A 27,255-nucleotide genomic window follows, 5' to 3' on the forward strand; every position below is an offset into this window, starting at 1 on the left:
CAGGTCATGATCTCATGGTTTGGGAGTTTAAGCCCTGGATCAGGCTCCGCACTGGAAGCATGGAGCCTGCCTGGGATTCTCTCTCTCCCTCTCTCTCTGCCCCTCCTCTGCTCTGTCTCTCAAAATAAATAAACTTTAAAAACTTTTTTTTACAAATACAGGTGAAAAAAATACAGGTGCAAGAGGTCATGATTAATAGAGCTAATGGGTATGGGATTCAAAGCACAGGAAAAGGGTTAAGCTTTGAACAGGAATAAAGAGATTTTCCACTAAGTCAGGAAGCAAGAGGGTAGACAGGTACCTAGTTCTACTAAGAACTTCACTATTACATAATGGTGGCACAATGGTGGTATTCACACTGTGATTTAAAAAATTACTTGATAAATTGTAGAGTTAAAACTGGTCAGTACTATAATTAGAATGATACAGAGAATATTAGCAGGGCCCCTGCACAAGGATGACAAATTCATGAAGCATTCCATGTTTAAGAAAAGAAAGAAAAACTGGTTAAAATGATAACTTTTTGTATTATATATAGCTTAACACAATAAAAAACTACAAAACCTACTTGATTACTACTCACTTTCCATATTCTAATAGCACCGACCATTACATTTCATGGCTAGCTCAAGTTCACCTTTTATCTCACTACTTTAGATATCACATAAGACAAGTCCTATTTAAAATTTCTTGTGTCCAGGGCACCTGGGTGGCTCAGTTGGTTAAGCATTGGATTCTTGGTTTTGGCTCAGGTCATGATCTCAGGGTTCACGGAAAAGAGCCCTGCACTGGGCTCTGTGCTGACAGCGTGGAGCCTGCTTGGGATTCCCCTTCTCCCTCTCTCTCTGCCCCTCCCCCCAACTCACTCGCTCTCATTCTTTCAAAATAAATAAATATTTAAAACTTTTTGTGGCCAAGGGAAGATGAAGGAGTAGGAGGACCTTGAGCTCACCTTGTCCCATGGACACATTGAGGCAGCAACTACATGTATTGCAAACTAATTCTGAAAATGACCTGAATACTGGCAGAAAAGATCTTCCACGGCTAGTTGTAGATAGACCACATCAAAAAGGGTAGGAGGAATGGAGATGTGGTTGGAAACCAAACCCCCAGTACAAATGACCACAAAATACAAGGGACATCACAAGCACAGAGGAGCAAGGCAATTAATCAGATCCCACACCAGGGACCCCTGGCCCTGAAGGCCTGCACTGGGAAGGTAAGTCTCCATACATCTTGCTTTGTAAATAAGTGGGGCTAAGGGGCGCCTGGGTGGCTCAGTTGGTTAGCAGCTGACTTTGGCTCAGCTTTGGATCATGTGTGGATGATCTCACAGTTTGTGGGTTCGAGCCCCACATCGGGCTCTGTGCTGACAGCTCAGAACCTGAAGCCTGCTTCGGATTCTGTGTTTCCCTCTCTTTCTGACCCTCCCCCGCTCACACTCTGTGTCTCTATCTCAAAAATAAATAAACATTAAAAAAAGTTATAAAAAAAAGAAAAGAAAAGAAGTGGGGCTTAACTCCGGGAGAGCAAGAAGGAAATAGGAAAAAGAAAACGAATCCCTACGCTCAAAGAATCAGCACACTAAATGAATTAGCCTGAAATACAGAAGCAGCAGTTTGAAAAGTACCTGGGGTATATATGAAGGAAATTTACTCACCAATTTTAGGACATGTGCTGGAGGGGCAGGGATCTGCAGACTTCTCTGGGAACAAAAGTGCTAGTGGGTACCATTTTTATCTTGCCCACCCCTAGCCTACATATTCAGACACTTGTGGAAGCCAGTTCACACACTCTCCATCTACCTTGTTAGTGCCACATGTCTGGCTCTGGCATTCCTCTTTAGACCTGCCCCACTTAACACACACACCTTGGGAGGTGCCCCTGCAAAGTGGCTTCTGCCCCACCACACTTGGCAGGCAGCTCCAGTTGGAACTAGCACCCTTACAAAATGAATTCTGCCCTGGGGTGGGGAGGAGATAACCACATACAACAGCATGCCTGTAGTTCCTAAAGGTGGGCCTCTTAGCTGACTGCACAGACAGCCAGCGCCAGCACTACCCTTCCCTGCATCTGTAGCTATCACAGCACCTAGCTGTAAACAACCAGGTTTAGGGCCAGACCCACCCACCAACAAGCCCATGAGGGCTGCAGCAGGGCCTCTCAACAGTGTAGGAAGCAAACCCTGTCTAGTGCACTTGCAGTAGGTGAATTGGTTATTGAAACCAGTTGGGGTGAGGGCCAGCCCCGCCCACCAGCATGCCCACAGTAATCACAGCTCATCCACAACAGGAGGGCACATGTAGCTCATATAGGGAGCACTTAGTTCTGGTGTACAGGGTAACTGTACTACAGGGCACCATGAGGCCTCTCCTATACAAGGCCACTACTTTCAAGACCAGGAAAAAAAAAAAAAAGACCAGAAGATGTAGGTGACCTACATGACCACAAAGAAACAAACACAGAAATAGACAAAATGAGGAGACAGAGGAAAGTGTCCCAAATAAAAGAACAAGCCAAAATCACAGAAAAAGAGCTAAACAAAATGGGCATAAGCAATATGCCCGATAAAGAGTTCAAAGCAATGGTCATAAAAGTACTCACTGGTGGTGATACATGGGGGCATGTGTACCCCAATGTTTATAGCAGTGCTTTCAACAATAGCCAAATTATGGAAGGAGCCTAAATATCCATCAACTGATGAATGGATAAAGAAGATGTGGTTTATATATTCAATGGAATACTACTTGGCAATGAGAAAGAATGAAATCATGCCATTTGCAGTAACGTGGATGGAACTGGAAGGTATTATGCTAAGTGAAATAAGCCAGTCAGAGAAGGACAGATATCATATGTTTTTACTCATATGTGGATCTTGAGAAACTGAACAGAAGACCTTGGGGGAAGGGAAAGGGAAAAAATACATACAAACAGAGAGGGAGGAAGGCAAACCACAAGAGACTATTAAATACAGAGAACAAACTAAGGGTGGGTGGGGAGGTGGGGAACAGGAGAAAATGGGTGATGGGCATTGAGGAGAGCACCTATTGGAATGAGCACTGGGTATTGGATGTAAGCCAATTTGACAATAAATTATATTCAAAAATAAATAAATAAAAGTACTCACTGGACTTGAAAAGAAGGTGGATGAACTCAGAGAGAACTTCAAAAAACAGATAAAAACTATCCAAAAGAACCAGACAGAGGTAAAGAACACAATAACTGAATTAAAAAATGCATTAGAGGGGCGCCTGGGTGGCGCAGTCGGTTAAGCGTCTGACTTCAGCCAGGTCACGATCTCGCGGTCTGGGAGTTCGAGCCCCGCGTCAGGCTCTGGGCTGATGGCTCGGAGCCTGGAGCCTGTTTCCGATTCTGTGTCTCCCTCTCTCTCTGCCCCTCCCCCGTTCATGCTCTGTCTCTCTCTGTCCCAAAAATGAATAAACGTTGAAAAAAAAAAAAGAAAAAAAAATGCATTAGAGGGAATAAACAGCAGACTGGGAGACACAGAAGAATGGATCAGCAATCTGGAAGACAGGATAATATAAAAGCAACAAAGCTGAATAGCAGAAAGATAAAAGAATAATAAAAAAAAGAGAACAGCTTGGGGTACCTGGCTGGCTCAGTTGCAAGAGCATGCAACCCTTGATCTCAGGGTCAAGAGTTCAAGTGCCATGTTGTTTTACTTAAAAATAAAATATTTTTAAAAAAGAGAACAGCTTAAGGGACCTCTATGACATCATCAAGCATAATAATGTTTGCATTACAGGGATCCCAGAAGAAGAAGACAGAAAGAAGGGGGAAGAAAAAATTATTTGAAGAAAAAATAGCTGAAAACTTCTCTAATATGGGGAAGGAAACTGACATCCAGGTCCAGAAAGCACAGAAAACCCAAAACAAGATGAATCCAAGTAGGTCTACACAAAAACATATAATTAAAATGGCAGAAATTAATAATAGAGAAATTTAAAAGCAGCAAGAGAAAACAGTTACATACGAGGGAAGCCCAGTAAGGCTACCAGCTGAGTTTTTCAGCAGAGACTTTGCAGACCAGAAGGGAGAGTGGCATGATATATTCTAAGTGCTGAAAGAAAAAAAACCAGCAACCAAAAATACTCTACCAGGTAAGGTTATCAACAGAATTGAAGAGCATATAAAGAGTTTCTGAGACAAAAAAAAAAAAAAAAAGTTACAGAAGTTCATCACCACTAAACCAAACTTAGAGTAAATAATAAGGGTAGTCTTTATTTTATTTTTTAAAAGTTTATTTATTTTGGGGCGCCTGGATGGCTCAGTCAGTTGGGCATGCGATTTTGGCTCAGGTCATGATCTCGCAGTCCGTGAGTTCCAGCCCTGCGTCGGGCTCTGTGCTGACAGCTCAGAGCCTGGAGCCTGTTTCAGATTCTGTGTCTCCCTCTCTCTCTGGCCCTCCCCCGTTCATGCTCTGTCTCTCTGTCTCAAAAATAAATAAACGTTAAAAAAAAGAAAGTTTATTTATTTTGAGAGAGAGAGAGAGAGAGCAGGGGAGGGGCAGAAAGAGAGGGACAGAGAAAGAATCCTAAGGAGGCTCTGCATTGCCAGCACAGCCCAATGTGGGGCTTAAACTCACCAATAGTGAGATCATGAAGGGGCATTCTTTAAATGGAAAAAGGCCATAACTAGAAGAAAATTATGAAATGAGGAAATTTCAATGATGAAAGCAAAAATGCAGTAAAGGCATTAATCACTTATAAAGCCAGCATGGAAGTTAAAACACAAAAGAAGTAAAATCAATTATATCTACAAAAATTAGTCAAGGGATATACAAAATCTTAAAAACAAGGTAACATAGAATGTCATAATCCACCCACAACACTAGACAAATCCATCACACCACAAGGGAAGAAGAAAATATAGATCAGAGAAGACCTACAAAAACAACCAGAAAAAAAAATAACAAAATGGCACTAAGTACATACCTATCAGTAACTACTCTAACTGAACTAAATGCTCTAATCAAAAAACATATGGAGCACCTGGGTGGCTCAGTTGGTTAAGCATCTGACTCTTTAAATTTTTTTTTTCAACGTTTATTTATTTTTGGGACAGAGAGAGACAGAGCATGAACGGGGGAGGGGCAGAGAGAGAGGGAGACACAGAATCGGAAACAGGCTCCAGGCTCCGAGCCATCAGCCCAGAGCCCGACGCGGGGCTCGAACTCATGGACCGCGAGATCGTGACCTGGCTGAAGTCGGACGCTTAACCGACTGCGCCACCCAGGCGCCCCTAAATTTTTTTTTTAATGTTTACTTATTTTTGAGAAAGAGAGCGTGAGCAGAGGAGGGGCAGAGAGAGGGGGAGACACAGAATCTGAAGCAGGCTCCAGGCTCTGAGCTGTCAGCACAGAGCCCAATGTGGGGCTCAAACCCTTAAACCATCAAACAAAGAGATCATGACCTGAGCTGAAGTCAGACACTTAACCGACTGAGCCACCCAAGGCATCCAAGTGTCTGACTCTTGATTTTGGCTGAGGTCATGATCTCAGGATTGTGAGATTAAGCCCCGCCTTTGGGCTCTGTGCTGGATGTGGAGACTGTTTAAGATTCTCTCTTTCTCGGGGCACCTGGGTGGCGCAGTCGGTTAAGCGTCCGACTTCAGCCAGGTCACGATCTCGCGGTCCGTGAGTTCGAGCCCCGCGTCAGGCTCTGGGCTGATGGCTCGGAGCCTGGAGCCTGTTTCCGATTCTGTGTCTCCCTCTCTCTCTGCCCCTCCCCCGTTCATGCTCTGTCTCTCTCTGTCCCAAAAATAAAAAAAAAATAAAAAAAAAAAGTTGAAAAAAAAAAGATTCTCTCTTTCTCTCTCCCTCTCTCTCTCTTCCCCTCCCCCATTTGTGTGTGCTCTCTTGTGCTCTTTCTCTCTCTCTCAAAAAAATATGGTGACCGAATGGATAAAAAACAAGAACAATCTATGTGCTGCCTACAAAAGTTTCATTTCAGACCTAAAGAAACACACAAACTGAAAGTGAAGGAATGGAAAATGTATTCCATGAAAATGAAGGCAGGAAAAATAGCCAGGTATACTTATATCGGAGAAAACAGACTTAAAATAGAAGACTGTAGCAAGAGACAAAGAAGGGCATTACATAATGATAAAAGGATAAATTTAACAACACAATATAACTATTATAAATACACACCCAACATAGGAGCACTGAAATAAATGAGGCAAATATTAACAGATATAAAGAGAGACACTGACAATAATGCAATAATAGGAGACTTTAACATCCCACTGACATCAATGGGTAGATCATCGAGACATAAAATCAATTTAAAAAATTGTGGTTTTGAATGACACATTAGACCAGACAGACCTAACAGATACATATGGGACACTCTATCCAAAAAACCCAGCTGAATACACATTTTTTTCAAGTGCACGTGGAACATTCTCCTCAATAGATCATAAATTAGGTTATAAAACAAGTCTCAAAATTTAAGAAGATTGGAATCATATCAGGCATCTTTTCAATCACAATGCAATGAAACTAGAAATCAATTACAAGAAAAAAAACCCATAAAAAACACAAATGCATGGGGCCTAAAACAACCAATGGGTCAACAAATAAAAAGAAAATTAAAGAATACATGGAGACAATGAAAAGAGAAAAATAACAGTCCAAAATCTTTGGGACACCACAAAAGCAGTCCTACAACCTAAATGTGAGACATGAAACCACAAATCTAAAAGAAAACACATACAGTAATCTCCTGGACATTGGCCATAGCAACATATTTATACATATGTATCCTCAGGCAAAGGAAATTAAATAAAAAATAAACTATTGGGACTATACCAAAATAAAAAGCTTTTGCATAGGGAAAGAAATCATCAACAAAACAAAAAGGCAACCTAACTGAATAGAAGATATTTGCAAATCACATATCTAACAAAGGGATAATATCCAAAATATACAAAGAACTTCTATAACTCAACACCAAAAACCCCCCAAATAATCCAATTAAAAAATGGGCAGAGAAACTGAATAGACATTTTTCCAAAGAAGACATATGGGTGGCCAATAGACATATGAAAAGATGCTCCATATCACTAATCATCACAGAAATACAAATCAAAACCAGAATGAGATATTGACTCACACCTGTCAGAATGGCTTGAATCAAAAAGACAAGGAATAACAAGTGTTGACAAAGATGTGAAGACAAGGGAACCCTTGTGCACTGTTGGTGTGGACATGCAAATTTGTGCAACACTATGGAAAACAGTATGCAGATGCCTCAAAAAATTAATACTGGAAATCTCATATGACCCAAGAATTACACTATTTACCCAAAGAAAATGAAAACATTAGAAAAGATATATGCGTTCCTATAAAATGAACTACTGGGACCTCCTCAAAATAAAAAGCTTCTGCACAGCGAAGGAAACAATCAGCAAAACTGAAAGGCAACCGACAGAATGGGAGAAGATATTTTCACATGACATATCAGATAAAGGGTTAGTATCCAAAATCTACAAAGAACTTATCAAACTCAACACCCAAAAAACAAAGAATCCAGTGAATAAATGGGCAAAACACATGAATAGACACTCCTCCAAAGAAGACATCCATGTGGCCAACCGACACATGAAAAAATGCTCAACATCACTCATCATCAGGGAAATACAAATCAAAACCACAATGAGATACCACCTTACACCTGTAAGCATGGCTAACATTAACAACTCAGGCAACAACAGATGTTGGCGAGGATGTGGATAAAGAGGATTCCTTTTGCACTGTTGGTGGGAATGCAAGCTGGTGCAGCCACTCTGGAAAACAGTATGGAGGTTCCTCAAAAAACTAAAAATGGAACTACCCTATGACCCAGCAATTGCACTACTACGCATTTATCCAAGGAATACAGGTGTGCTGTTTCCAAGGGACACATGCACCCCCATGTTTATAGCAGCACTATCACCAATAGCCAAAGTATGGAAAGAGCCCAAATGTCCATCGATGGATGAATGGATAAAGAAAATGTGGTATATATATACATACATACATACAATGGAGTATTACTTGGCAATCAAAAAGAATGAAATCTTGCCGTTTGCAACTACGTGGATGGAACTGGAGGGTATTATGCTAAGTGAAATTAGAGAAAGACAAAAATCATATGACTTCACTCATATGAGGATTTTAAGAGACAAAACAGATGAACATAAGGCAAGGGAAACAAAAATTATATAAAAACAGGGATGGGGACAAAACAAAAGAGACCCATAAATATGGAGAACAAACTGAGGGTTGCTGGAGGGGTTATGGGAGGGGGGATGAGCTAAATGGGTAAGGGGCATTAAGGAATCTACTCCTGAAATCATTGCTTCACTATATACTAATTTGGATGTAAATTTTAAAAAATAAAAAATAAAGTTAAATTAAAAAAAAAGATATATGCATTCCTATTTATTGCAGAGATATTCATAATAGCCAAGATATAGAAGCAACCCACGTGTCCATCGATAGATGAATGGATATAAAACATATGACATGTATATACACGTGTGTGCACACACGCGCACGCACACACACACACACACCGAACTATTACTCAGCCACGGAAAATAATGAAATTTTGCCATTTGTGGTAACATGGGTGGAACTAGAGGGTATTACGCTAAGTGAAATAAGTCAGAGAAGGATAAATACCACATGATTTCACTTGTATGTGGAATCTAAAATTTTTTTTTTAACATTTATTTATTTTTGAGACAGAGAGAGACAAAGCATGAACGGGGGAAGGTCAGAGAGAGGGAGACACAGAATCTGAAACAGGCTCCAGGCTCTGAGCTGTCAGCACAGAGCCCGACGCGGGGCTCAAACTCAAGGACCGCAAGATCATGACCTGAGCTGAAGTCGGCTGCTTAACCAACTGAGCCACCCAGGCGCCCCACTTATATGTGGAATCTAAAAAACACACCAATAAACAAACAGAAACAGACTCAGAAATACAGAGAACAGGGGCGCCTGGGTGGCTCAGTCAGTTAAGTGTCTGACTTTAGCTCGGGTCATGACCTCGTAGTTCATGGGTTAGAGCCCCATGTTGGCCTTGTGCTGACAGCTCAGAGCCTGGAGTCTGCTTCAGATTCTGTGTCTCTCTCTTTCTGCCCCTCCCTCACTTGCACTCTCTTTCTCTCAAAAATAAACATTAAAAATATTGTTTTTAAAAAGAAATACAGATAACAAACTGGTAGTTGCCAGAGGGAAGGGAGGATGGGCAATAGGTGAAGGAGATTAAGAGGAACAAACTTTCGGTTATAAAACAAGTCACAGAAATGAAAAGTAGAGCATAGTGTATATAGTCAAAATATTGTAATAACATTGTGTGGTGATGGATGGTGAATACCCTTATCATGCTGAGCACTGAGTAATGGATGGAATTGTGAAATCACTATGTTGTACACCTGAAAGCAATACAACATTGTATATCCATTGTACTTAGATAATAAAGAATATATAAATAAGAATTCTTGTGACCATTGAAAAAGATATTCTACTTTATCTATAGTTAGTTTATCCGTACTTAATAAAATAAGCCAAAGATCTTACCATTTGAAATACATCAGAGCCTTCATCAAAATCTACCATAGCAAAAAATATCCTGTTGGTAAATGCACTGGAGTATCGCCAGGAGTTTGCCAGGATCTGAAATTCTTCATCAGCTTGCCTAGATACAAGCAGATTTGTGAAGATAAAACATAAAACATTTTTAAAAGCAATCTAGTTTGTCAGCAGTAAAACAGAGCCAAAGAAGCCATAGCAGTTTTTCCAAAGGGGGGAAATATTTTTAAGAGAGAAAGAGAGGGGAGGAAAGGAAGGAAGAGAGAGAGAGAGAGAGAGAGCAGTAAGGCTCTGCTGACAGGGTTAGGACAAACCTTGGAAAAAATTGCCACTGTTTTGGCATGAGAGAAGGCTTATCCTAAGTGCTAGGGATTTCAACAGAAAGTAGTTACTCGACTCAGCTTCATACTTTGTGCCTGTTTCTTATTTCAAAGCTCTTTAAGTAGTCACTGGAAAAATACAGCTAAGTGTACAACAGCTTTTTTAGTACTCTAAATTACTTAAGTGTTTACAGACAAGGTTTAAGTATTTCCAGAGAAAGAAGGCTATAATAGTAATCCATTTTATAAATCTAATGTGTAACATGCTAGTTAGTAAATAAAAATACAGTCATAGGAATTATTAGGGTGAAAGATAAGAAGAATCTAGGGAATTGAGATTAAGTGAAACCTCAAGTCACGTTTGACTTTTCCCTTATTGCCCAAATGTTTTCAGTTTCCAAGATCTGATCATTCTTCATTTGCAATTATCTTTTAACTCCATCCCTTCTAATTAACTTTCATTGGCACCAGCTAAAGTCAGATCCTTAATATTGGGCATTAGAATATTAAAATACTGACTCTAGTTTCTCCTTCTCCAATCCTTCTTCTTACACTGCAATATACATCAGTCTTCCTAAATTACTACTTTCCTGAAACTCCTACTCTTCTCAGAAACCACTATTGCTTTTCTACTACCTTAGAACAGTCTCTAAGCTTTCACTGGTCATTCAAGGTTCTTTATCATCTAGTCCTAATAAGGCATCTAGCTTTTATGTAGCCTTACTACTAATCAATCTAAAACAAGATTTCTTAATTCCAGCACTTTATTTACCACTATCTCTGTACCCTTGCACACATTTTTATTTGTAACCAAAATTTCCTACTTCTATCTAAATCTGATCCATCTGTCTAGCCTTAATACAAATCCTTTCTTCTTCAGGCCAATCCCAATCTTCCTATTTTAAGTCCTTCCTGAAATCTTGTAGTATTTATTATGTACATAATCCATTTGCTACTTAATTATAAATTGCCTTATATTGTCAGCTAAATTTTCACGTGTGGAATTCATTTCCCTAGCCGTATTATAAGGATAGGCATCTTACACTTCTCACCCTGATAGCACCAAATATATAGTATTATACACATTGCTGTTAACTTTTATTTTTTGAATGAGTTTAGGAAAATGTGAGCTAATATTAAATTTGGTACTATAGAAAGTAAGATACTAATAAACACTTGTCATTAATTTGCATTTAATACAGAATTATGAAGGAGTTTGTGTTTGTTTCCTGATTTTTTATATACTCTTGATTGCTGAGTAAATTATTGAACTAAGAGTGATTTTAGGGGACGCCTGGGCGGCTCAGCCAGTTGAGCATCTGACTTCAGCTCAGGTCATGATCACGCAGTTCGTGAGTTTGAGCCCCACGTTGGGCTCTGCGCTGACAGTTCGGAGCCTGGAGCCTGCTTTGGATTCTGTCTCCCTTTCTCTCTGCCCCTCCCCCACTCACACTTGGTCTCTCTCTCTCTCTCTCTCTCTCTCAAATAAGTAAACATAAAGGAAAAAAAGTGATTTTAGGGGCACCTGGGTGGCTCAGTCGGTTGGGCATCTGACTTTGGCTCAAGTCATGATCTCGCGATTCATGGGTTCAAGTCCTGCATTGGGCTCTGTGCTGACAGCTCAGAGCCTAACGCCTAATTCAGATTCTGTGTCTCCCTCTCTCTGCCCCTCTCATGTTCACACTGTCTCTCTCTCTCTCAAATATAAATAAAAAACATTTAAAAATTTTTAAAAAAGAGGGCTGCCTGGGTGGCTCAGTCGGTTGAGCGTCCGACTTCAGCTCAGGTCATGATCTCACGATCCATGAGTTTGAGCCCTGCATCGGGCTCTGTGTGGACAGGTCAGAGCCTGGAGCCTGCTTCCAATTCTGTGTCTCCCTCTCTCTCTGCCCCTCCCCTGCTCATGCTCTGTCTCTCTCACTCTCAAAAATGAATAAATGTTAAAAAAAATTTTTTTCTCCAAAGAAGACATCCAGATGGCCAAACGACACATGAAAAGATGCTCAACTTCACTCATCATCAGGGAAATACAAATCAAAACCACAATGAGATACCACCTTACACCTGTAAGCATGGCTAACATTAACAACTCAGGCAACAACAGATGTTGGCGAGGATGTGGATAAAGAGGATTCCTTTTGCACTGTTGGTGGGAATGCAAGCTGGTGCAGCCACTCTGGAAAACAGTATGGAGGTTCCTCAAAAAACTAAAAATAGAACTACCCTAGTTGCACTACTAGGCATTTTATCCAAGGGATACAGGTGTGCTGTTTCCAAGGGACACATGCACCCCCATGTTTATAGCAGCACTATCAACAATAGCCAAAGTATGGAAAGAGCCCAAATGTCCATCGATGGATGAATGGATAAAGAAGACGTGGTATATATATACAATGGAGTATTACTTGGCAATCAAAAAGAATGAAATCTTGCCATTTGCAACTATGTGGATGGAACTGGAGGGTATTATGCTAAGTGAAATTAGTCAGAGAAAGGCAAAAATCTTATGACTTCACTCATATGAGGACTTTAAGAGACAAAACAGATGAACATAAGGGAAGGGAAACAAAAATAATGTAAAAACAGGGAGGACAAAGCATAAGAGACTAATAAATATGGAGAACAAACAGAGGGTTACTGGAGAGGTTGTGGGAGGGGGGATGGGCTAAATGCGTAAGGGGCACTAAAGAATCTACTCCTGAAACATTGCTGCACTATATGCTAACTAATTTGGATGTAAATTTAAAAGTAAAAGAAAAGAAAATTTAAAAAAAGGAGTGATTTTAGATTTTATGTTTATTCATAACATCTCTTCAAATATAAGTACTATGGGACCAATTACCTTGACTATCTCTTAACTCTAGGGAGAAAATCCTTTAAGAAAAGATAGAAGTCTTGGGGTAGTATAATGTATATTCTAAAAAAAAAAAATTGTCTATTCCTTCACATAGGCCCAGGTTGTCAGAATTTGGAAAGCCTTCAAGATTTTATTAAATTAGTTCTTCACAGGGTAGCTTTGTCATTTCATTTAAAGTGAATTCCCAGACCACACACACTGATCTCAAATATAAGTTAAAAAAAAAACACCAAAAAGCTAAAGCTGTTCTATTTTTCAGTACCCACTATTTGTACTTTTGTTTAAAGAAATATAGTCCTTTTGTTTAAAGTCCTTTTGTTTAAAGAAATATCAATCTTTGTTCCTAAGATCATTCAGAAACAGGAAAATAAAATCAATACACCATTGTTTGATGAAAGTTTAACTGAGATTAGTCACCATTTCCACGGTTTATAATCACAACAAAATAATCTAGAAAAAAGAAAACATCTCTAAATCATACATCTTTATTTTCTAAAAATGTTCTCTTGTAATTCCAAATTTGGATATAGCTACCATTATTGCATTAATAATTATCTCTACTTTTGGGTAAACCAGTTTAAAATTTTGGAACTTGTTTCTTCATAAATGAGAGAATACTTGCTTTACTTACCTTCTGGGGTTGTTGTATAAAATAAGAGTATGAAATTGAAAGCACTTACAAATGATAAAATACTACATCAATGCTACTAGCATACATTTGTATAAGTGACACCAATTTACAAGACGATTATTCAACTTTTACGTTATTCCTATCATGGCTACCAGAATACTTTATCCTTGTTTTTTGTTCCCCCACTAATGTGGGAAACTAAGAAATACTGTAAAAGGGCAGTAGTATTATGTGTTACTACAGACATCCTAAGTAAGATACAGACATTAATTGTTTATGTACCCACTGAACCAATTTGGTTCTTCTGGGATTGAGAAATGGTTAAAATCTTATGTTATTTAATTTTAAAGTATAGTTGAAAGTTCATACTTGCACACAACACACTGTCTGTGAAGTTGGAGAGCAGTGAACATGACAATAACGGAGTAGTTTCTTGGTGGGGCTTTAACAAGGCGACGAAACTTGTCTCCATTCATTCTTATTACGGGTCTTTTATTGGTCCACTCCATCAGTTGACTAACCTTTTCTGATAACACCATCTAAAAAAAAGGGAGGAGCATAGTGTTAATGCTCTCAACTTGTCATCTGAAGTTCCTTTGAACTAAGCAACTTAAAACCAAGACTAACAAGCAGAGGTACATAGAAAATGTGAAAGACAGAAAAATAGAATCTACTAATTGGAGCTGATTATGATAATTATTCCTAAAATTCTATTATTTCATAATGACATTTAATAAGATACTATACTGTTGATGTGAATTACTTATTATTTACTAATAAGTAAAATATAAAATCATAAAACCTTTCATTTACCAAAGATTCCAAAGAATGTTGAGTTAAACCAACCAGCTACTTTTTGTATAAGATGTTGCTTCTCAAAACCAAAACAAAACAAAACACACCTATAAAGAAACTGGAGTAGTTAAAACAATCTCAAAAACAAAGAACAAAATTGGAAGAATCACTCTACCTGATTTTAAGGCTTACTATATAGCTACAGTAAGCAACGCAGGATGGTACTGATAAAAAAGAATAGATACATAGATCAATGGCATAGAAACAAGAACCCAAAAATAGACCTATAATAAGTATAGCCAACTGATTTTTCACAAAGGTGCAAAAACAACTCAGTAAAGGAAGGAGAGCCTTTTCAGCAAACAGTGCTGGAGCAACTGGACATCCATAGTAAAAACCACAAACCTCGAACTAAACTTCACACTTTATACAAAAAACTTAAATTGGATCACATGCTTAAATATAAAAATTAAAACTATAAAAAATCTTAGGAAGGGGTGCCTGGGTGGCTCAGTCAGTTAAGTGTCCAACTTTGACTCTGGTCATGATCTCGCAGTTCATGAGTTCAAGCCCCGCATTGGGCTCCGTGCTGACAGATTGGAGCCTGGAGCCTGCTTCAGATTCTGTGTCTCCCATTCTCTCTCTTCCCCTCCCCTGCTCCTGCTCTCTCTCTCTCTCTCTGTCAAAAAATAAACAAACATTTAAAAAATTAAAAATTTTAGGAAAAAATAAAAAAGGGGCGCCTGGCTGGCTCAGTCAGTAGAGCATCTGACTCTTGATCTCGCAGTTGTGAGTTTAAGCCCCACGTTGGGCATAGAACTTACTGAAAAAAGACTTTTTTAGGAAAAAAAAATAGGAGAGAACATTTAGGATCATGGGGTAGTTAAAGAGTTCTTAGACCTAAAGACAAAAAGCATGATCCATAAAAAAAAAAAAAAAGATAAACCTCATCAAAATTAAAACTTTTTCTCTAGGAAAAACCATGTTAAGAGGATGAAAAGACAAGCTACAGAGTGGGGAAAAATTTTAATATCATGTATTTGACAAAGGATTAGTAGCTAGAATATAATTTTAAAAACTATCAAAATTCAACCGTGCCAATACCAAAAATCAAATTACCTCATTAAAAATGGGCACAGAAGGGCACCTGGGTGGCTCAGTCAGTTAAACGTCTGACTCTTGATTTCAGCTCAGGTCATGATCTCCCAGTTTGTGAGACTGAGCCCCATGTCAAGCTCTGCATGGACAGCACAGATTCTGTTGGGGATTCTCTCTCTCCCTCTCCACCCCTACCCTGTTAATGCTCATTCTCTTTCAAAGTAAAGAAACACTTTTTAAAAAAATGGACAGAGAACCTGAATAGACATTTTTACAAAGACATACAGATGGCCAACAGAAACAGAAAAAAAATGCTCATCACTAATCATCAGGGAAATGCAATCAAAACCACAATATTACCTCACAACTGTCAGAATAGCTAGAATCAAATAGACAAGAAATAACAAGTGTTGGCAAGGATGTGGAGAAGGAACGCTTATGCACTACTGATGAGAGTATAAATTAGTGCAACCACTGTGGAGGTTCTCAAAAAATTAAAAACAGAAATACCATATGATCCAGTAATTCCACTCCTGGGTATTTACACAAAGAAAACAAAAGCACTAATTCAAAAAGATATATGCACCCCTATGTTTACTATAGCATAATTTATAACAGCCAAGATATGGAAGCAACCTAATGTCCATAGACGTATGGATAAAGAAGACATCTAGAAAAATGTTGCTATGGCCTATGTTACAGACTTTACCGCCTGTGCTCTCTTCTAGGATTTTTACAGTTTCAGGTCTCATACTTAGGTCCTTAATCCATTTCGAGTTTATTATTATGTATAATGCAAGGAAGAGGTCCAGTTTTCCCAACACCCTTTGTTGAAGAGACTGTCTTTTTTCCATTGCCTCCTTTGTTGAAGATTAATTGACCATATAATCATAGGTTTGTTTCTGGGCTTCCTATCCTGTTCCATTGATCAATGTGTCTATTTTTGTGCCAGTGCATACGGTTTTGATTACTACAGCTTTGTAGTATAACTTGAAGTCTGGAATTGTGATACCTTGAGCTTTATTGTTTTCAAGATTGCTCTTGCTATTTGGGGTCTTTTATGGCTCCATACAAATTTTAGGATTGTTTTTTCTAGTTATGTGATAAATGTTGTTGGTATTTTGATAGGGATTGCATTAAATCTGTAGTTGCTTTGTGTAGTTTGGACATTTTAACAGTATTTCTTCTTCCAATCTATAAGCATGGGATATCTTTCCATTTATTTGTGTCATCTCCAATTTCATTCATCAATGTTTTATAGTTTTTAAAGTACAGGTCCTAGATACTTCTTTCACTAGCCCTCTGTCTTCTCTAGTATGTGGTTTTATAATGGAGCTTCTCTTTTCACATTTGAGTTGAAAGCTTTCATTTTTTATTTTAATTTTGTAACTTATTTTTCATTTTTGAGCTAGAGTACGTGAGTGGTACAGATGGGCAGAGCAGGGGAGAGAGAGAATCCTAACCAGGCTCCATGCTCAGTGTGGAGCCCGATGCAGGGCTTGACCCCGTGACCCTAGAATCATGACCTGTGCCAAAATCAGGAGTCAGATGCTCAACCACTGAACCACTCAGGCGCCCTGAGTTGAAAGCTTTCTTGATCAGTGTAAAATCTCTAGTACTGAAGAAACTTCTTCCTTAGGGTACCTTTTATCCATTGTCTACAGCCCATTGTTTGGGTACTGAAAGCTATGGCTCAGAAATAAAAATTTTGTTTTTCTACAGCATCTACACTAAGTCCCACTATACACTCCCCAGATACCCTTTATTTTCCAAAGACATAACCTTCAAAAGTAAAGAATTAAAATGTTGCCCATGCCCTTCATGCCCTTCATGCCCTTCTATTTATTAATATTTTATAGTTATTGGTAAGATCCACAAAGAACTATAGTACAGAAAAGTAGGTGGTTTATCAAATGAATTATTCAGAAACTACAAAAAGCAATTGATTTGGAAACAACTATTGCAAATAATTTTTCCACTAACAGTTTTACAAAACATTTAAGAAAACATATCCATTCAGTTTTTAATTTGTATTAAATACATTTATTCACAACAAAATACAGGGTTGTTATGGAAAAAACTAAATTTATAAGGAAAGACTTTTACAATCAAGTAATTTTCCTCCTCCTTGAACTACACTATATTCTACTCAAATAAAACAAAAAAAGGAGCAATATTATTCACAATTAAAATACTTACCAACAAAGTTAAGTAAGTTTGAACTCTCTCTTCTCTGGAAACATTTTAATTAGTATGGCCACAAAATAATCCCACTAACAGGAAGTCAATTAATATCTCTAATCCTGTTAGTAATAATCAAGTATGATGAATATTTTAGGGCTACGAAGGATTAAGAGAGCCAAGAAAAGGCAGCGACACAACGGTTTCATTTCACTCTACCTGCTTGCATAATATTTATCTAAGTTAGCTCTAGTAAATTAGACTAAGTCTTAACAACTACAAATTCTCCTACTATCCCTGAATCTCTCTCATGAAAAATAGCATACTGGAATCCATTATCATTTAAAACTAAAATCTGATCCTGCCGTTAAGATTTCTTCTGAATTTCAGAAGTAATAAAGCTAAACATCACCAGTCTGAATTCCTCTAAAATGCACCTCCCTTTCCCACAAAGCTTATCTGATTGTATCTGTGTTCTAGACCATCAGGGTTTATTCATAAAATTTCTTGCTATTTTCAGCTTTTTGTTAATCATCCACTAGTTTTCAGACATTAGTGAAATAAAATTCCTGGTTAAGGAATACATTTCCAACTCCATCACTAAATTAAGAGATTGAACAGATCTGGAAACATATCTGGAAGATAATGACTGAAGGAAAGAGACAACAAACAGAGAAGAGAGCATTTTTTTTGAGAGAGAGAGTGTTTGTGTGCACACAAGTGGAGAAGAGGGAGAGGAAGATGGAGAACCTTAAAGCAGGCTCCACGCCCAGCATGGAGTCCAACATGGGCAGCGGGAGGGGGCCTCGACCTCAGCTCCATTTCACTATGTTGAGATCATGACCTGAGCTGAAATCAAGAGTCACATTCTTAGCCAACTGAGCCACCCAGGCACCCCTGAGAATGGAGCATTTTTTGATCCTTAAATGTCATCTGCTCCATTCTCAGTTTACCTAATTTCTGGACAGGGCTAAAATACACCTCTGTCCCCTCTTCTTGATGTTTTAGTTTTTGGGGGTACCTCAATTTGCTTTGCAACTGCTACTAGGCCTTTGGTTCTTAGTAATAAGTTATTTTCTAAAGAATCACAAGGGTTGGGGTGCCCGGATGGTTCAGTCGGTTAAGCGTCCGACTTCGGCCCAGGTCATGATCTCACGGTGCGTGAGTTCAAGCCCCGCATCAGGCTCTGTGCTGACAGCTCAGAGCCTGCAGCCTGTTTCACATTCTGTGTCTCCCTCTCTCTCTGCCCCTCCCCTGTTCATGCTCTGTCTCTCTCTGTCTCAAAAATAAATAAACGTTAAAAAAAATTAAAAAAAAGAATCACAAGGGTTGAGCATCTGACTTCAGCTCAGGTCATGATCTCCTGGTTCATGTTTTCGAGCCCTGCATCAGATCCTCTGTCCCCCTCTCTGCCTCCCTCTCCCTCCCCCACTCATGCTCACTAGTTCTCTTTCTCTCTCTCACAAAAATGAATAAACATTAAAAAAAGAATCACAGGGGTTTTGCACGTGGCAATTTTATGTGTCAGTTCTCAAGGTAATGTCAGAGAATGTAGAAGTTGTCCCAACAATAACCTTCCTTGTCAAAATATGTAGTACTTCTATTTTCTGAATAATATTCGTAAAAATATCACAAAGATATCAACTGAAAAGTAATTTACTACCACAGAGGAACACAATCTTATTTTCTAATATTAATCTAATGTCCTCTATATGCCAGGCACAGCATTAAGCACTTTACAGCCTTCATCATTTAATTTTCACAATATGCATAGAAATAGGCATTTTTGCATTCTACCGATAAGGAAAATGAGACTAAGAGTAACTGGCTAAGGATCACTTGGATTGCATTAACATATATGCTTTTTAAATTTTATAAAATTTTTTGGAAAACTAAGAAAAGAGGGGAGATCTATTTGTCATCCTAGCATTATTAATCATTTTATTAGGCTTCAGTATGCTTTGTGCATTCATTGTTTTCCATATTTCATATTATTTCTCTGTTACAGATTCCCAGAAGTAGATCAAGATATATAGATCATTTTATCAAAGGTCATGCTTACTCATTTTTATCATGCTGCCTTCCTAAAATGACACCAGATGCAAGGACAAACAATTTTCCTTCTACTAAAGGGAGATACAATTCATCAGAAAAATAAAATAAGTCATTTCAAAAGGAACCTTTGTGACCTAGTAGAGAGGAAAGGGTTTGGAGTCAGACCTGGGGTGAAATCCCAGCTCAGTCTCTAGAGCTGTGCTTCTTTGGGCAAGCTCACATCTCTCTTGTTCAACATCAGTTACCTCTTCCCTCATCTTTCTAAAGAGATTAGAAAGGGTTATTGTGAGAATTATAGATAATGTATATAAACCACAGTGCCTGGCATGTAGAAGGTATTGAATAAATATTATAGAATAAGTCAATGTTCCAGTGAAAACACTGTTATGAGTGCAAATAATCAGATAAGTAGGGTAGCATTACATTTAACAACAACCAGGAGGAACGTGAGAAGTGATTTTTAATTATATTACTTTAGGAAAAGTGTCTTTTTAAAAGGAGTACTTAGATTATAAGATTGGACATCACCCTAAAGTTTAAAGCCACATCTATTATGATGGATAGACCTGAGATTAAAAAAAAAAGAGTGTGGGGGGGCCTGGGTGGCTCAGTCGGTTAAGCGTTCGGCTTCGGCTCAGGTCATGATCTCACGGTTTGTGAGTTCGAGCCCCGCGTCAGGCTCTGTGCTGACAGCTCAGAGCCTAGAGCCTGCTTCGGATTCTGTGTCTCCCTCTCTCTCTGCCCCTCCCTCACTTATGCTCTGTCTCTCTGTCTCTCTCTCAAAAATAAATAAACATTAAATAAATAAATAAAATGTTTTCAAAATTGACAAAAAAAGTAAGTGTTCTGCAACAGAACACCTATATTTTTTAATTGTCTCTAAGTAGTATCACAGTTATCTTTTTTTAAACAGCTTAAAACATCCTCAGTTACAGGGGAAAGGGGTAAAAACTAAACCATCTTTACCATCCTATATTAATTCCTTGTTTACTGATGAGAAAATCCAACTTTAGGTTGTGAAATCTAAACAAACTGCAAGTGAAAGAACAGATTCCTGACTCTAAATACACACAATTAATTAATTAACTTGATGTTTATCAAGGACCTTTTTGACATTGATGGATGCCAGGAAACAAAAATTAATTTAAAAGTATCTGTATTCAAGATGATCACAGACTATGGGAAAGACTGATATATGAACATGATTATGTGATGTGCTGAATTCATCTCAATTCACCTGGGGGGACTAGGAAAAGCTTGGTTGAGGAAGAAGATAATGTTTGAGCTAAGACTTGAAGAGTAGGAATCCTCAGGTGAATGAGGGGGTGGGATGAGAGAAAAGGAAAATACTCCAAAGTCCAGCAAATACAGACAGTTGCGAGAAAATACAGAAATATCAAGGAAGGCAGATAATTCAGTATGACTAGTACAGTCATAGTATAGAGAGGAGCTTGGGCTGAGATGAGCCTGGAACAAGCCAACCAGGCACAAGCTACAGAAGCCTTTTTATACTTTGCAAAATAGGTTTAAAAGGCTTCCAGATTTTCATGTTAGCATCTCTGGCAACACTACGAAGGATTGGTTCAAGGAAGGATGGGTTCAAAACGACCAGTTAGGCAGTATCACAACAGATTTGCAAGAGTGGTAAGGGTCTGAAAAGTGGGCATGATGGGAAGGAAGTTGGAATCTGATTCCTTTTTAAACTATTTTACTGAGATAAAATTTACATAACATAAATCCACCATGTTAATCATTTTAAAGCACAGAATTCATTGCTGATTCGTTTTCATTTATTTTTTTAATTTTTTAACGTTTATTCATTTTTGAGGGACAGAGAGACACAGAGTGCAAGCAGGGAAGGGGCAGAGAGAGAGGGAGACACAGAATGCAAAGCAGGCTCCAGGCTCCAGGCTCCAAGCTGTCAGCAGAGCCCGACGCGGGGCTCGAACTCACAAACTGCAAGATCATGACCTGAACCGAAGCCGGACCCTCAACCAACTGAGCCACTCAGGCTCCCCTGCTGATTCCTTTTTTAAAAAATCTATCTTCTGGGGCGCCTGGGTGGTTCAGTCGGTTAAGCCTCCGACTTCAGCTCAGGTCATGATCTCATGGTTCGTCTCCCCACGTCAGGCTCCATGCTGACAGCTCAGAACCCGTAGCTTGCTTCAGATTCTGTGTCTCCCTCTCCCTGCCCCATCCCCGATCCCACTCTGTCTCTCTCTCACTCTCTCAAAAATAAACATTAAAAAAAAATTAAAAATAAATAAAATTTAAAAATCTATCTTCTGCTAGGCACTTCTGCTTCTATTTCAGTGAAAGATTAAATGACTAAATAGAATTTAACTGGTAGAAATAGTAGTTTTAAAAAATCTTCACTTTTCTTATTTAAAAAGGAGTAAGTAGTTACTGTAGAAATTCAGACAATACCAGTATATAATGTAAAAAGTTAAAGTGTTCCCCTAATGAACAATCCCAACTACCCAGAGATAGCCACTGTTAAGATTGTTGTGTATCCTTACAAAGGTTTCTCTATACATACATATACACTTATATGTAGGTTGGGGGTGGGGGGGTTGCATAAAAGGCACCTGAAATGTAAAGTATTTCCCGGGGCACCTGGGTGGCTCAGTCGGTTGAACGTCTGACTTCGGCTCAGGTCGTGATCTTACAGTTTGTGAGTTTGAGCCCCGTGTCAGGCCCTGTGCCTAGAGCCTGCTTCAGATTCTGTCTCCTTCTTTCTCAGCCCCTCCCCCACTCACACTCTGTCTCTCATTTGACTATGAATAAACATTAAAAAAATTTTTTTAAAGAATTTAAAAAAGTATTTCCCTGCATCTTGTTACCCACGTAAAAACAGCTTGGAATCCCCCACCCCCCCCCCCAAAAAGCCTGTTCACTTCACTATACATTTGAAAACTGTGTTTTTTTTAAATTTTCTGCCAACCTAATAAGTAATTCACTTTAACTTCCTGGCTTCTTTTATCGAATAGTTCAAATATTCAGAAACAGAAAAAAATCGGCTCCTTTAAAATGTTTTTTTTTTTTTAATACTCTGGTTTCTCTTCAGATCGCATTTTGCCTTTTAAAATGTTTTTTTTTTTTTAATTTTGTTTAATGCTTATTTATTTTTGACAGAGAGAGAGACAGAGCATGAGTGGGGAGGGGCAGAGAGAGAGGGAGACACAGAATCAGAAGCAGGCTCCAGGCTCTGAGCTGTCAGCACAGAGCCCCACTTGGGGCTCGAACTCACAGACTGTGAGATCATGACCTGAGCCGAAGTCGGACGCTCAACCGACTGAGCCACCCAGGCACCCGTAAAATAGGCTCCTTTAAATTCAGCTCAGTTGACAAGCATCTGAGACGTTTAAATGGTATTTTAAAAGTGTGTGTACAGGTGTTGTGTACTAGAGGAAGCACAAAAAAAGTTCCTGTACTACAGGAACTAGCATAAGACTGACTGACCTAGGATTTTAGTCCTTGTTCTGCAACAAATAACTGTTTAAGCTTAGGACTCAGTTTTCCTCATCTGTAAAATTAGAGAACATAAATAATATAATTGTTAGTAATCTTGAAATCTCTAAGAGCATATGGCTCTAAGTCACAAATGTTTCAAAACACAATGTTAAAATGCCTTTGTTTGCATTGCTTAACGGTAAGTAAAGAATATTGTATGTCCTCTTCTTGCCAAAGCCAGTAAATTCCACAAAGAGGGAATCTTAGTTTTGTTCACTTACGCATATCAAGCTCCTACAACAATACCTGGCATATTTGATATTGGCAAATGATTGAAAATGTTTTAAGAGCTTCCATCCCAGTAAATTGCTTCGAATCACTTATTTGGACAATGTCATAATCCTGGCATAGTTTTAGTTTTTCAGTTTAATTCTCACATTCCTGAAGCGAAAATGCTACAAACATATAGCTCTTAGTCGTCTAGAAAGGAGTTGCATCTACGGACTGCAGAAAGTCTACCCCCCGACCTAAAGTCAAACTTCCCTTAGCACCTGATGGGGCCCATACTGAAAGTACTGTCAACACTCGCAACTATGTACATGCACAGGCCTAACGAAGCCAGATTGTCATCTACCCCACCCCTCTCAGACTCTACATCCCCAGAAGACAAGAAGTTACAATTTCTTCTCTCGCGAACCCCATAACTCTTAAAAACGGTGAAAATGGAGCCACCAAAAGACACAGAACCATTGGGGGGAAAGGAATGGGAAAGAGTACAGACCCTCTCAAGCCCCACTATTTGGGGAAAGCCCGTGTTGTCGCAAACAGCGTCCTCACCTCCTTCTTTCTTTGGGCAGAAGCTGAGGGAACCCCGTAACTGAGCAGCAGCGCCACCGCCATGTTCGCGGAGACACACCAAAGACACCAACGCGCTGCCATGTTCGCTCCTCTCCCTCTGAGAAGCTAAACTTTCTTCGGGCTCGGTCTGAGGGTCGGGCGTGAGAACAGGCGAACCAGCCCCCTGTCCCTCCTCATTGGTCCAACTTAGCCCTTTTGGGTGACCCTTCACATTACGTCATGGCGCTCTACTGCTAGACGCCCGCTAAAAGACGGTTCACTTCTAATTGGTCTCTGTTAGCCAATAGAAAAAGGATAATCTGGTGGTTTTTCATTGGTTTGCTGAGAATGATTAACCACCCCTTTCGTTTACGAAAAGCTGAGACATTTGATGGATCTTCACAGGCGCATGCGCAGTTGGGAAGCGTTGCGGGGTGTTTTTTGTCTTTTTTTTCTCCCCTAATCCAAAATGGTTTAAGGTTGCTGAAATGGAGTCTTTTCCCCGCTGATTTAGAAGTCCTTGAAACCCACTTTGTTCATGTAATGTTCCAGAGAAAGTGGGCCCAGCCACGTGAATGTTAGCTATCTTATTCCTCATTCTGCCTGTAAAGCTTTTCGAATCAGATGAAAATAGTAAAGGCAGGAAAGCAGAAATACACTTGATATCAATGAGGGAGATTTTTAAAAGAAAATGAGTAAGAGCTTGTTGAATACTTTCTGTGTCCCAGGAACTGTGCCTTGTCCTCTGAACAGAGTGGACGTCAAAGTTAAGTTTTTTTTTCATGAAAATGTTAAAGTTAACGTTCTTAATTTATTGCTTTAAAACACCAACAAAGACTTAAATTTCAGTTTATAGACAACAAATGCCGTCTTTTTTGTTATTTTGTTTGGGAGATGAGCGCGAAACTAAGGTTGTAAGGAAGCATTTCTGTCTTTTTAGTTTTTGTATCATAGTCCGTTTCTTTAAAAATCCAATTCCCCTTATCTAAAAAATAACAAAAATGCTGCATAGCTAAAGAAGTTTCCATTTATTTGGTCCAGTTCTGTTTATCATAGTAGGTTGTAAATCTGGGATGATTTAACTAGACAAGAATAATATACTCCAGAGGAAAAATACCAACAAAATAAAATCAGGTGCCTATAATTTGGATTTAATTTCATGGTGTGAAACATGATATGACTACACTTTTAGGCTTTGCTGGAAGTACATGCACATACACACACACAAAGAGAATTTCATTATGTTGAAGACACAAAGATATGCACATAGAAAGGAAAATGGCTCGTTCTAAAGTGATGAGATGTGATCGAGAGATATGAAAAACATTTTTAAATGTTCACAGACACTAATAATAATAATACAAAATAAAAGTATATGGGGACATGCTGTGCGATTCCATTTATATGACATTCTGGAAAAGACACACTCAAAGGGACAGAGAATAGATCAGTGGCTATCTGGGGTTGGAGGTGGGGAGAAGGGTTGGCTACAAAAGAAGCCACACAAGGAGGTTTTTGTGGTGATGGAACTGTTATATCTTTTATTGTTGGAGTGGTGACACTAGGCATTTGTCAAAACTCACAGACTGCTACACCATTAAAGAATGAATTCTACTGCATACAAATTGAACAAGTAAAAATTAAGGTAAGTTTTTAAAGAAAACAGAGAAATCTCACTTATCATGTTGGCAAAAATTCAGTATATGCCAATTTCGAGGCTGTGGGGAAACATGCACCTTCATATAATGCTGGTGGAAATGCAAAATGGTGTATCGATAGAGGGTAATTTGACAGCACCTAGCAAAATTACATATGCATTTGTCCTCTGATCCAGCAATCCACTTCTAGGAATCTACTCCAAAAGTAAGAAAATATATGTGTACAAAGTTACTCATTTAGCACTATTTATAACTGACATGTACTCAAAACCACCCAAATGTTCAAATACAGGAGACTGAACATACTATAGTACATTGTTGGTTCACAAACTGGCCCCTGTACATGCAGGGCAGAGAGAGACTGAAGAAAGAAGCAGACCATTCTAGATTGGTAAGTTTTTTAAATTTTTTAATTATTTTTTTGAAGTATAGTTGAAATGCAATGTTATATTAGTTTCAAGTGTACAACAGTGATTTGACAATTCTATACATTATGCAGTGCTCACCCCCATGAGTGTAGTCACCATCTGTCACCATATCATGTTATAACAATATTATTGAGTATATGCCCTATGCTGTACTTCTTACCTCCATGACTTATTTATTTTACAACTGGAAGATTGTACCTCTTAATCCCCTTCACCTATTTCACCCATCTTACCTCCCCCTTCCCCTCTGGCAACCACCAGCTTGTATTTATGAGCCTGTTTCTGTTTTTTTGTTTGTTCATTTGTTTTGTTTTTTAGATTCCACATATAAGTGAAATCACATGGTATTTGCCTTTCTCTGTCTGACTTATTTTACTTAGTACATATCCTCTAGGTCCATTCGTGTTGTCACAAATGGCAAGATTTCAGGGCACCTGAGTGGCTCACTTGGTTCAATGTCCAACTCTTGATTTCAGCTCAGGTCATGATCTCATGGTTCGTGGGACTGAGCCCCATGTCAGGCGCTGCCCTGACAGTGTGGAGCCTGCTTAAGATTCTCTCTCTCCCTTTTTCTCTCTGCCCCTCCCCTGCTGTTCTGTTCTCTCTCTTTCACTCAAAATAAATAAACATTAAAAAAACAAATGGCAGGGGCGCCTGGGTGGCTCAGTCGGTTGAGCGTCCGACTTTGGCTCAGGTCACGATATCGTGGTCCGTGAGTTCTAGCCCCGCATCAGGCTCTGGGCTGATGGCTCAGAGCCTGGAGCCTGCTTCAGATTCTGTGTCTCCCTCTCTCTCTGTCCCTCCCCCACTAGCACTCTGTCTCTCTCTCTCAAAAATAAATAAACATTTAAAAAAGTAAAAAAAAAAAAAAAAAAGAAAAACAACTACACTAAAGAAAAAAACAAATCTGAATAATTTATGAACACAGGACTTTGATTATACACCATTAGTCGAAAAAGAAAAAACCCTACGAGCAAATCTTGAACTCTTCTAAGTAGATTTGTTTTTCATAGCGATATGAGTATTGTATATAATATATTGTATATAATGTAATATGTATAAACACTGATGTTATTGAAAGCCAGGATTCTCACTATGGAAGAAGGGAGATACAAATGTGAAAGGGGGGAAACTAAAAAAGAACTTTTGGGGATTTGACTGGCATTGGACGTATTAGTATAAAAATATTATTCATAACATATATTCCTAGCCCTATTTGCTGAAAGGACTAGAAGCAACGACACTCCAATATCAATGAGCATACTTGGCGCCGAATATATGTTGCTAAATAACATCTCTAAAAAAATTAGGGCTCCTTAGAGAAATGGCTGGTTCCAGTAC

The 27,255-nt window shown here is 38.8% G+C and overlaps 1 protein-coding gene and 1 pseudogene across 1 annotated transcript in view; one reads left to right on the forward strand and one right to left on the reverse strand.

Annotated features, from left to right (window-relative positions):
- The window catches only part of MAGT1 (magnesium transporter 1), a 59,613-nt gene extending 35,501 nt beyond the window's left edge, over positions 1–24,112 (reverse strand). Inside the window, exons 1-3 of the mRNA XM_030305221.2 lie at positions 23,829–24,112; positions 13,779–13,948; positions 9,590–9,707 (exon numbers count right to left, since the gene is read on the reverse strand). Of these exons, the coding sequence (XP_030161081.1) occupies positions 9,590–9,707; positions 13,779–13,948; positions 23,829–23,930 (390 nt within the window). The 5' untranslated portion in view covers positions 23,931–24,112. The remainder of the gene's footprint in view (positions 1–9,589; positions 9,708–13,778; positions 13,949–23,828) is intronic.
- On the forward strand, positions 399–488 carry LOC115507941 (annotated as a pseudogene).
- Positions 24,113–27,255: the final 3,143 nt, after the last annotated feature.

Source organism: Lynx canadensis, chromosome X (assembly GCF_007474595.2).
Source record: "Lynx canadensis isolate LIC74 chromosome X, mLynCan4.pri.v2, whole genome shotgun sequence".
Lineage (NCBI taxonomy): Eukaryota > Metazoa > Chordata > Mammalia > Carnivora > Felidae > Lynx > Lynx canadensis.